General features: G+C 33.7%; 1 protein-coding gene across 4 annotated transcripts; it reads right to left on the bottom strand.

The window, feature by feature from the left end:
- Positions 1-726: 726 nt before the first annotated feature.
- LOC132616220 (F-box/kelch-repeat protein SKIP11-like) lies at positions 727-4,760 on the bottom strand. 4 transcript variants are annotated; one of them, XM_060330839.1, is made up of 4 exons: positions 4,406-4,760; positions 3,350-3,414; positions 2,012-2,802; positions 727-1,806 (listed from the first exon to the last, which is right to left on the bottom strand). In XM_060330839.1, the coding sequence occupies exons 3-4, from the start codon at positions 2,726-2,728 to the stop codon at positions 1,222-1,224; spliced, it is 1,302 nt and encodes a 433-aa protein (XP_060186822.1). In that variant the 5' UTR covers positions 2,729-2,802; positions 3,350-3,414; positions 4,406-4,760; the 3' UTR covers positions 727-1,221. The 4 variants fall into 4 exon arrangements, with proteins under 4 accessions (XP_060186822.1, XP_060186821.1, XP_060186820.1 ...); XM_060330838.1 differs by having other exon boundaries at positions 2,012-2,799; XM_060330837.1 differs by lacking the exon at positions 3,350-3,414.
- Between the last annotated feature and the right edge of the window lie 6,500 nt (positions 4,761-11,260).

Here is an 11,260-nt window from a genome sequence, read left to right as displayed (position 1 = left end):
CAACTAATGGCACCTGGAACAGAGTTAAATCGACTTCACTAATCTGAGAAAGATAATCTACACTTGTGAAACATCTTTTTGAGGATCTCACACAAGCATATGTACTAACAAGTTTATACGAAAAATATGCTGTGAAAGAAATCCAAATATGCCCTCTCTATTATTTTAAGTTATGCACATGTAGTCATCTTTGCCCGTGAGGACATAAATCATGTTTCTATTTAATCAACAACTTCACAACTATAGTCTATAGGCATCAAAAGGGGATTAATCCGTAAGATGTTTGTTTTGTTTTTCACATATAGGCATTCAAATTTGCATCCTTACTACTTATCTATCCATTTTACGACTTGTACAGGCAATATAGTGAAACTTTGAAACACGAAAGTAGAATCCTCACAAAAGGCCAAGTTCCCTGCTGTTTATGAATGAATCCAGACAGCTAATAGGCAAGCTTAAATGACAACTATGCACCAATTGTTAGCCAGCTTGTCGTTCAAATTTCAAATCAAGTCTAACATTTTATAAAAGCTGGCCTACCATATATGAACCATATTCTTCACTCCGAAAAAAAAATAGAAAGACGTTATGAATGTCAAAAACTATGTGATTGGTGTATAGATCTTTTCTCCAATTACTTCTTTCAAATATCAAAACACGTAAATTATCATGTAAGCATCGCATACTGAAGAAAGCTCAAACTAACACAAGAAAACAAACAAGTGCTAATTTCTAAAGATATCAATTATGTCAAAAGTAATCTCAATCTGTAGTCTGTCAACAAGAATAAATGTATTTAGTACATTAGAGACCTCATTTCTCTACCTCAACAATGTCAAGAAAAATAAGGATCACAGGAAAACCAAAAAAGACAACCTTCTAAGATTTTTCCAGAGAAGCTTTAGGAAAACCAAAATCTATCACTGTATTGCTCCCATCTTCAAGTGATTATTTTACCTCTGCGATTTTGATAGCCCCCTTTGGATTTTTATGCAATTGAAAATGGGAGAAGATAATTCAATTGTACTCAAGACCTTCTAAAGAAAATAATTCTGTTGAATATTGGGTATTGTTTGGTAATCCTCCACTATGAAAAGATTAAAAAAAAGAGGAGTTTGAAAGAGAAAACGTTACCAATCGGCAAGAATCTTGTTGCCTGATAAAACAATTTCTGTATCTACTAGCAAAATACACTGGTACAGTACACATGGGGTTGGAAACTCAGCAACCCATGACAGCACAATTATACACAAAGCTACCAGATCGCTTTTGTCCAAGCAAGTTCCACTGAGGCGGTCCGTCTCTTGGAGCCCACGCATTCACTTCGATATGGCCTTCGCCCATAGCTCTAGGCCCTCCGATTACAATTAGCTTATCACCACAAGCTCTAAAAGCCAAACCCCAACCATTCATGGAAGCTGCTCTTTCAGGCAATCTTCCTATGCTAACCCATGCTTTATTTTGCTTGTCGTACTTCCTTACCGCCATGTCAGCATAATCGGCAGCATACAAATCATTATTTACAACTGCCACCAAAGGAGGTGCTTCAGATGCAGCAGGCGTATCTGCATCAGCTCGGACAGGAGACATGCTCGGGATTTCAGTCCATTTTTCTGTTTCCATATCATATTCCTCTCCACAGGTCAACCGTGAAATTGAGTCAGTTCCTCCAATTCCTCCAATTACATAAAACTTCCTGTCCATGAATACCGCAGAACACATCTTACGCGGCTTGTTCATGCTTGGTAAAGTCTTCCACGTTCCCGTCTCTGAATTATAAAGTTCCGCTGAGCTTAGGATTCTGCCCTGTGAGTAGAGGTGGTAAAATTTTGTCAAAATATTTTTAAAAAGACATATTTTTATTTGATATGTTATATATAGCCATAATATAGAGAAAAAATAGTTTTATTAGGTACTAAAAATTTAAAAGAACAAATAAAGAAATTAAAACTTAGTAAGAATTGGGCGGTTGAGTTATGAACCGCTTTTAGCCCATTCTAACAGCCACTACCTGTGAGTCACAGCCACCAGCTAGAATGGCAATCTCCCCGAGGCTGGCAGAGCCAAACAAACACCTTGGAGCATTCATTTGCATTCCAGATGACCAAGTGTTTGTCAGTATACTGTAACAATAAATGACATGCGACAAAATCTCTTTTCCAAACACGAGCAGCTCTGTGCCAACTGCCAAAGACTCCTTATCCGATAACACAAAGCATTCATTAGAATTCATTGGTGGTAGATGCATCCAACGGGAACGAGTGGGGTCAAAAGCTTCCCATTCAACTAGCTGGCAAGAAAAATAAACCCAATGCTCGACCACACCGTTTTGCCGCCGTAATCGGAAAAGCTCCCCACTTCTTATTAATGAGCGAAAGGTACTATTTAAAGATGCAATAGCACCATAATCAGACCTGGAGCAATTAATGAGACAGCTAATGGAGTTGTCTCGGCCAATGACAGGAATAAGAGAACTCGAATCAGAATTATCGGCAGCATGACGCTTATTACCAACTTGGTCATCTGGTGATGATAAAGCGACTTCTCCATTGAGAGAATCAGATAGCTTAGGCAACTTGCGTTGCACAACTTCATTCTCCTGATTATTTTCCAATGGCCTTTTACCGTGCTGAACTTCAATCCTATCAAGACTGTAATTCATGCAGGCTGGCCAGTTGCTTTCTCTTGGATAATCCCTCGGAATCAAACAAGATTGGTTTTCCACCATGTCGCAGGTTCAACCTGGAAAGAAGAACCAATACCACGGCCTAAAAATGCTCCTCGTCACCAAGCTGATATCTACTGAAGAAAAATTCACATGCGAATCAGAGAATTTCGAATAAGAATCCGTTGAAACACAAACAGAAACATATTCAATTCTCGGAAACTGAACAACAAAATTTGCCGCCTCATCAAAGCATAAGAAAATAAATCTCTAAATGTATTTCCATCGACATCAATTTGATACCAAAATAAAGCAAACCCAGTAAAGCCAAAATCTCAAAACAAATAAAGCTAATCCAGATAAAGCAAACGGAAAGACTAGTCATGATAGGAAAAGATAAAGTAAATATACGATCACGCGCTCATTTAAGGAAAAGGAATAACAATCCAGAAAAAGTGATTCTTACAAAGATTTGATTCTTCAATACACATCATAACTGCATAAGCCATTATACCCCCAAAAGACAATTGAATTCTCCAGAAACGACAAATACAGATAATCGGAAACACCTCAAAGTAGTGGCGGAGCCAAGGGGGTTCAAAATATAAAGAAATAAACACACAAAGAAGCCAAAGGGGGTTCTACATCTACTATATATACATTTAAAAAAAAAAAAATATTAACCATGTATAAACAGTGCAATTTTCCGCCGAAGGGATGAACCCCCTTAGCCTGACCTGGCTCCGCCCCTGCCGCAAAGAACCAAAAACCGATGATTTTCAATCAAACAAGCATGTAAGGAAAAGAAATAACAACCCAGATTAAGTGACTTCACTTCTTAGAAAGACTTCATTTTTCAATGCATACAGTAACTAATGAATAACAGTAGATCCTCCAAGACGATCGAATTCGCCAGAAATTACAGACTTGGAACCAAAAACGCCCTAAAATTTGAAGCTTCCAATCAAGGAAGCACAGAAAGATTCAATATTTCAAGAAACACCTCAAAACCGATGTTTTTCAAGCAAACAAGTGACTTCACTGCTTAGAAAGATTCATTTTTTAATACACAGTCACTTATGAATATCAGTACAACCTCCAAGACGATTGAATTACAGACTTGGACATTTTTTAATACACACAGTCACTTATGAATATCAGTACAACCTCCAAGACGATTGAATTACAGACTTGGAATCAAAAGCACCCTAAAAATTGAAGTTTTCAATCAAAGTAGATAAATGAATTCCACAAAGATTCAATTTTTCAAGAAATCATGCATACCCTTCATCAGAAACAACCAAAAGTGATCATAAAAACTTTAACTTTGGATCAAATGAGCAAGCAAGAACAAAAACGTATAATCCAGATAAATGACTTCTCAATTTTTTCAATTCAACATAGTTAAATTTGCAAGAAATGACAGATACTCTTTATCAGAAACAGCCAAAAGAGACATAAAAACTTCAACTTTGGATCGAATAAACATGCAAGAATTATCAAATAAGCAAACTTCACCGACTCAGATCCCTTATTTCAGATCACAAAACACCCATCAACTCAAATTCTCCAATCTTGCATTCATTTCAATCACACTAATTCTTATTAGATCTCTTTATCATGCTTATCAAATAAATAGAAAAGAAATAGCAACAGAAAAAGCTCAAATTACAACAAAAAATAAAAAGAGATTGCAGACATATGAAAAGGGCTGTTACTTATGAATTGGATAAGAAGTACCTGATTAGATTTATTTATGTCACAACAACAACAATCTCTTCTCTATGTATACATCTTCAACTTAAAATTTCACTCCCTCTATGTCTGTATGTGTGCGTGTTTTTTTTTTTTTTTTTTTTTTTTGTGTGTGTACAAAGGGGACCCTTTCTTCTTTTCTTTCTTTTTTGTGATTTGAGGCTGTGGGTTTGAACTAGTATTAGTTTGTTTTGTGGATTTTCTGTGCAATCAAAATAGACTTTGGCTTCTGTTTTGGGGCATAATCTCCAGAAGAGGACCCTATTTTATGTATATATATACTGTTCATCTAGCATAAAGTTGTTTACATGGTTAGACATCGACAGCTGGATATGTGTTTATATATATATATAATATATTAAAAAATTACAGAATATATAGAAAGAGAGAGAGAGAGAGAAAGAGGAGGTGGTAGAATGATAAGCGTGGAAGAACAAGGTTGTGGACCCCTACAAGCTTACTTGTTTCTCTTCTTCATGAGTTCTTCTTTTTCTGTTTTTGATATTTCCTTTGTTTTTTTCCCATAAACAAAATATAAATTGAGACGTAAATATTCGAAACGATAGATTAAGGAATCCGCGACTTAAATAGCATAAAAAAAAAAAATTGAACCAAATTAGTACAAAAAAAAAAAAGAACATAAGTAGTATTCACGCACGAAATTCATGCGTTAAAGGACAAACTGCAAAAACGCAGTTTTGGCCTTTCACGCATAAATTTTGTGCGTGAATGGGGTCATCCAATTTTGTCCGAATGGGGTGATCAAAAAGAATTTTGTGAGGTCATCAAAAAAGAACACGCACGAATTTTGTGCGTTAATGGTGTGGCCCCTTTTTTTTTCGTTACCTTTCCAATCACTTTTTTTTCATACTTTGAGCAAAGATTAGTCATGTTTTAAAATCCCAAAATATCAATATTTTATATAAAACTTAATATTTTTTTTTGCGTACAATAATGTCGGCTCATTACATCAAGTCCACCTAAACGTTTGGATCGTCGTTTTAGGGGTTCTAAAGTGCCCCGAAGCAAGTTTTGAAACTTGTAATATTTATAGGGTTTTTATTTAAGTGTTTTATTATATTTGAATGTACAAATTTAAATATTTGATTTAATAATAATTCATCCAATACGAGAGGTCTATACTAATTAAAAAATAATTCATTCCATTTAATTACAATACTAATTCAAAGCAATACAATAATAAATTACAATAGCAATACAATAATAAATTACAGTAACAATACAATCTTCAAGTTCTAGAGGCTCTATTACTTCGAGCATCAACAACGAAGTAATAGAGCCTCTAGAACTTGAAGATTGTATTGTTATTGTAATTTATTATTGTATTGCTTTGAATTAGTATTGTAATTAAATGGAATGAATTATTTTTTAATTAGTATAGACCTCTCGTATTGGATGAATTATTATTAAATCAAATATTTAAATTTGTACATTCAAATATAATAAAACACTTAAATCAAAACCCTATAAATATTACAAGTTTCAAAACTTGCTTCAAAGCACTTTAAAACCCCTAAAACGACTATCCAAACGTTTAGGTGGACTTGATGTAATGAGCCGACATTATTGTACGCAAAAAAAAAATATTAAGTTTTATATAAAATATTGATATTTTGGGATTTTAAAACATGACTAATCTTTGCCCAAAGTATGAAAAAAAAGTGATTGGAAAGGTAACGCAAAAAAAAAAAAAAAAAAAAAAAAAAAAAAAAGGCCACACCATTAACGCACAAAATTCGTGCGTGTTCTTTTTTGATGACCCCACAAAATTCTTTTTGATCACCCCATTCAGGGACAAAATTGGATGACCCCATTCACGCACAAAATTTGTGCGTGAAAGGCCAAAACTATGTTTTTGCAGTTTGGTCCTTTCACGCATGAATTTCGTGCGTGAATACTACTTATATTCTTTCTTTTTTTTTGGTACTAGTTTGGTTTAACTTTTTTTTTTTTTTGTGCTATTTAGTCGCGGATTCTAGATTGAGTTATCACAATTTTTTTACTGTTGACTTTATCTCAGCTAACTAGAATAACATTAAGTGTTACTCTAGTATGTAACAATATGTATATAACATTATATTTGTACCTGTATATACAATATGAGAGATAGTCAATTTTTACATATACATATCATGCACAATAAAGTAACGACAGTATAATTCGTATGATACCACATACGGTACCTGAATATATACTAGGAATGCACTTTTTTCTGTTTGTTTCCTAGGTTTTTATTGATAAAGGAAAATTATTAGATTGGGGAGAGGGGGAGGTTGAAGAGAATGTCGGTGACAGATAATCGGAAAAAATATTGGAGATACATGTTGAGCTCTAAAAGGAAAGTGAGGCGTGAATACACGGATCGACAGTCTCTTTATGTTTTCCACTCATTCGTCGTTCAATGACTATTTACGAAATGACAATCTTGTCGGTTGATAGCACCCAACCGAATAATCAGGAAAGCTTTTATTGTATTTTCATTCCATGCGAAGAAGTGCATAAATTTGGGAAATGAGTTAAAATATAAAACTATTTTTTTAGATTTAATAATTTGATATCTGAAACTTGTTAGCCCACTAATTTAATTCGACATGTGATGCTTATTTATGGAAAAAGTATTTCCCTGCCAGAAATTTTTTATTTTTTAGTGAAAGGTTGAAGAGGTGATTGGTGACCGATAACCGAGAAAAATGATGGAGGTACATGTTGTGCTCGAAAAGGAAAGTGAGTCGTGAATAAACGGATTTACATTCTCTTTACGTTTTCTGTTCATTCATCATTTAATGACTTTTAATGAAATGACAATCTTGTCGGTTCATAGGGCCAACCGAATAGTCAGGAAAACTTTTATTGGGTTTTCATTCCAAGCGGCGAAGTGTACAAATTTGGCAAATGATTTAAAATGAAAAACTATTTTTTTGGATTGAATAATTTGATGTCTGAAACTTATTAGTCGACTAATTTAATTCGACATGTAATGCTTATTTATGGAAAAAGTATTTCCCTGCTGAGATTTTTTATTTTTTAGTAAAAGGTTAAAGAGAATGTTGGTTACGGATAATCGCGAAAAATGTTGGAGGTACATGTTGTGCTTGAAAAGGAAAGTGAGGCGTGAATTCACGTTTTCCGTCCATTCGTCGTTTAATGACTTTTAACGAAATGACAATCTTGTTGGTTGATAACAGCCGACCGAATAATCAGGAAAACTTTTATTGGGTTTTCATTCCATGCCAAATTTAAAGTATAAAACTATTTTTTTGGATTTAATAACTTGATATCTGAAATTTATCAGCCGACTAATTTAATTCGACATGTAATGCTTATTTATGGAAAAAGTATTTCCCAGCTAGAAATTTTTTATTTTTTAGTGAAAGGTTGAAGAGGTGATCGGTGACCGATAATCGGGAAAAATGATGGAGATACGTGTTCTGCTCGAAAAGGAAAGTGAGACGTGAATAAACGGTTTTACATTCTCTTTACGTTTTCTGTTCATTCATCATTTGATAACTTTTAACGAAATGAAATCTTGTCGGTTGAAAGCGGCCAACCGAATAATCAAGAAACTTTTTATTGGGTTTTCATTCCCTGTGGCGAAGTGTACAAACTTGGCAAATGATCTAAAATATAAAATTATTTTTTTGGATTTAATAATTTGATATCTGAAACTTATTAGCCGACTAATTTAATTCGACATATAATGCTTATTTATGGAAAAAGTATTTCCCTGCTAGAAATTTTTTATTTTTTAGTGAAAGGTTGAAGGGGTGATCAGTGACTGATAATCAGGAAAAATGATGGAGATACGTGTTGCGCTCGAAAAGGAAAGTGAGACGTGAATAAACAGATTTACATTCTCTTTATGTTTTCTGTTCATTCATCCTTTAATAACTTTTAACGAAATGAAATCTTGTCGGTTGAAAGCGGCCACCCGAATAATCAACATACTTTTTATTGGGTTTTCATTCCATGTGGAGAAGTGCACAAATTCGGAAAATGATTTAAAATATAAACTATTTTTTTGGATTAAATAATTTGATATCTAAAACTCATTAGCCGACTAATTTAATTCGACATGTAATGCTTATTTATGGAAAAAGTATTTCCATGCTAGAAGTTTTTTAGTTTTTAGTGAAAGGTTGAAGAGAATGTCGGTGACCGATAATTGGGGAAAATGTTGGAGATACATGGTGTGCTGGAAAAGGAAAGTGAGGCGTGAATACATGTTTTCGGTCCATTCGTCATTTAATGACTTTTAACGAAATGACAATCATGTCAGTTGATAGCCCCAAACCGAATAACCAGGGAAACTTTTATTGGGTTTTTATTCCATGCGGAGAAGTGCACAAATTTGGCAAATGATTTAAAATATAAAACTATTTTTTTGGATTTAATAATTTGATATCTGAAACTTAATTGCCGACTAATTTAATTCGACATGTAATGCTTATTTATATAAAAAGTATTTCCCTGCTAGAAATTTTTTATTTTTTAGTGAAAGGTTGAAGAGCATGTCGGTGACGGATAATCGAGAAAAAAGATGCAGATACGTGTTGCGCTCGAAAAGGAAAGTGAGGTGTGAATACACGGATCAACATTCTCTTAACGTTTTCCGTCCATTCGTTGTTTAATGACTTTTAACGAAATGACAATCTTGTTGGTTCATAGCAGCCAACCGAATATAATCAGGAAAACTTTTCTTGGGTTTTCATCCATGCGGCAAAGTGTAAAATTTTGGAAATGATTTAAAATATAAAACTATTTGTTTGGATTTAATAAATTGGTATCTGAAACTTATTAGCCGACTAATTTAATTCGACATGTAATGCTCATTTATGGAAAAAGTATTTCCCTGCTAGAATTTTTTTATTTTTTAGTGAAAGGTTGAAGAGGTGATCAGTGACCGATCATCGGGAAAAATTATAGAGATACGTGTTGCGCTCGAAAAGGAAAGTGAGACGTGAATAAACGGATTTAAATTCTCTTTACGTTTTCTGTTCATTCATCCTTTAACAACTTTTAACGAAATGAAATCTTGTCGGTTGAAAGCGGCCAACCGAATAATCAATAAAAAAATTATTGGGTTTTCATGCCATGTGGCGAAGTGTTCAACTTCGGCAAATAATTTAAAATATAAAATTATTTTTTTGGATTTAATAATTTGATATCTGAAACATATTAGCCGACTAATTTAATTCGACATGTAATGCTTATTTATGGAAAAAGTATTTCCCTGCTAGAAGTTTTTTTTTTTTTTAGTGAAAGGTTGAAGAGAATGTCGGTGACGGATAATTGGGAAAATGTTGGAGATACATGTTGTGCTCGAAAAGGAAAGTGAGGCGTGAATACATGGATCAACATTATCTTTACGTTTTCCGTCCATTCGTCGTTTAATGACTTTTAACGAAATGACAATCTTGTCGGTTGATAGCAGCCAACCGAATAATCAGAAAAACATTTATTGGGTTTTTATTCCATGCGACGGAGTGCAAAAATTTGGCAACTGATTTAAAATATAAGACTATTTTTTTGGATTGAATAATTTGATATCGAAAACTTATTAGCCGACTAATTTTATTCAACATGTAATGCTTATGTATGGAAAAAGTATTTCCCTACTAGAAATTTTTTATTTTATAAGGAAAGGTTGAAGAGAATATCGGTGACGGATAATCGGGAAAAATGTTGGAGTTATGTGTTTTGCTCGAAAAGGAAAATGTGGCATCAATACACGGATCAATATTCTCTTTGCGTTTTCCGTCCATTGTTCATTTAATGAACTTTAACGAAATGACAATCTCGTCGGTTGATAGCAGCCAACCGAATAATCAGGAAAACTTTTATTGGGTTTTCATTCCATGCAGCAAAGTTCACAAATTTGGCAACTGATTTAAAATAAAAAAACTATTTTTTTGGATTTAAAAATTTGATATCAGAAACTTATTAGCCGACTAATTTAATTCGACATGTAATGCTTATTTATGGAAAAATTATTATCCTGCTGGACGTTTTTTACCTTTAGTGAAAGGTTGAAAAGAATGTCGGTGACAGATAATTGGGAAAAATGTTGGAGATACGTGTCGTGCTCGAAAAGGAAAGTGAGGCGTGAATACAAGGATCAAATTCTTCTTACGTTTTCCGCTCATTCGTCGTTTAATGACTTTTAAAGAAATGACAATCTTGTCGGTTGATAGCACCCAACCGAATAATCAGGAAAGCTTTTATTGGATTTTCATTCCACGTGGAGAAGTGCATAAATTTGGGAAAAGAGTTAAAATATAAAACTATATTTTCTAGATTTAATAATTTTATATCTGAAACTTGTTAGCCCACTAATTTAATTCGACGTGTGATGCTTATTTATGGAAAAAGTATTTCCCTGCTAGAAATTTTTTATTTTTTAGTGAAAGGTTGAAGAGCATGTCGGTGACGGATAATCGGGAAAACTATTGTAGATACGTGTTGCGCTTGAAAAGGAAAGTGAGGCGTGAATACACGGATCAACATTCTCTTTACGTTTTCCGTCCATTCGTCGTTTAATGACTTTTACGAAATGACAATCTTGTCGGTTGATAGCAACCAACCAAATAATTAGGAAAACTTTTATTGGGTTTTCATTCCATGCAGTGAAGTGCAAAAATTTGACAACTGATTTAAAATATAAGACTATTTTTTTGGATTGAATAATTTGATATCAAAAACTTATTAGCCGACTAATTTAATTCAACATGTAATGCTTATGTATGGAAAAAGTATTTCCCTGCTAGAAATGTTTTATTTTAGAGCGAAAGGTTCAAGACAATGTCGGTGACGGATAGTCGG

Source organism: Lycium barbarum, chromosome 10 (genome assembly GCF_019175385.1).
Source record: "Lycium barbarum isolate Lr01 chromosome 10, ASM1917538v2, whole genome shotgun sequence".
Lineage (NCBI taxonomy): Eukaryota > Viridiplantae > Streptophyta > Magnoliopsida > Solanales > Solanaceae > Lycium > Lycium barbarum.
The sequence above is the reverse complement of the archived record's forward strand: the minus strand, read 5'-3'. Positions and strand labels throughout refer to the sequence as shown.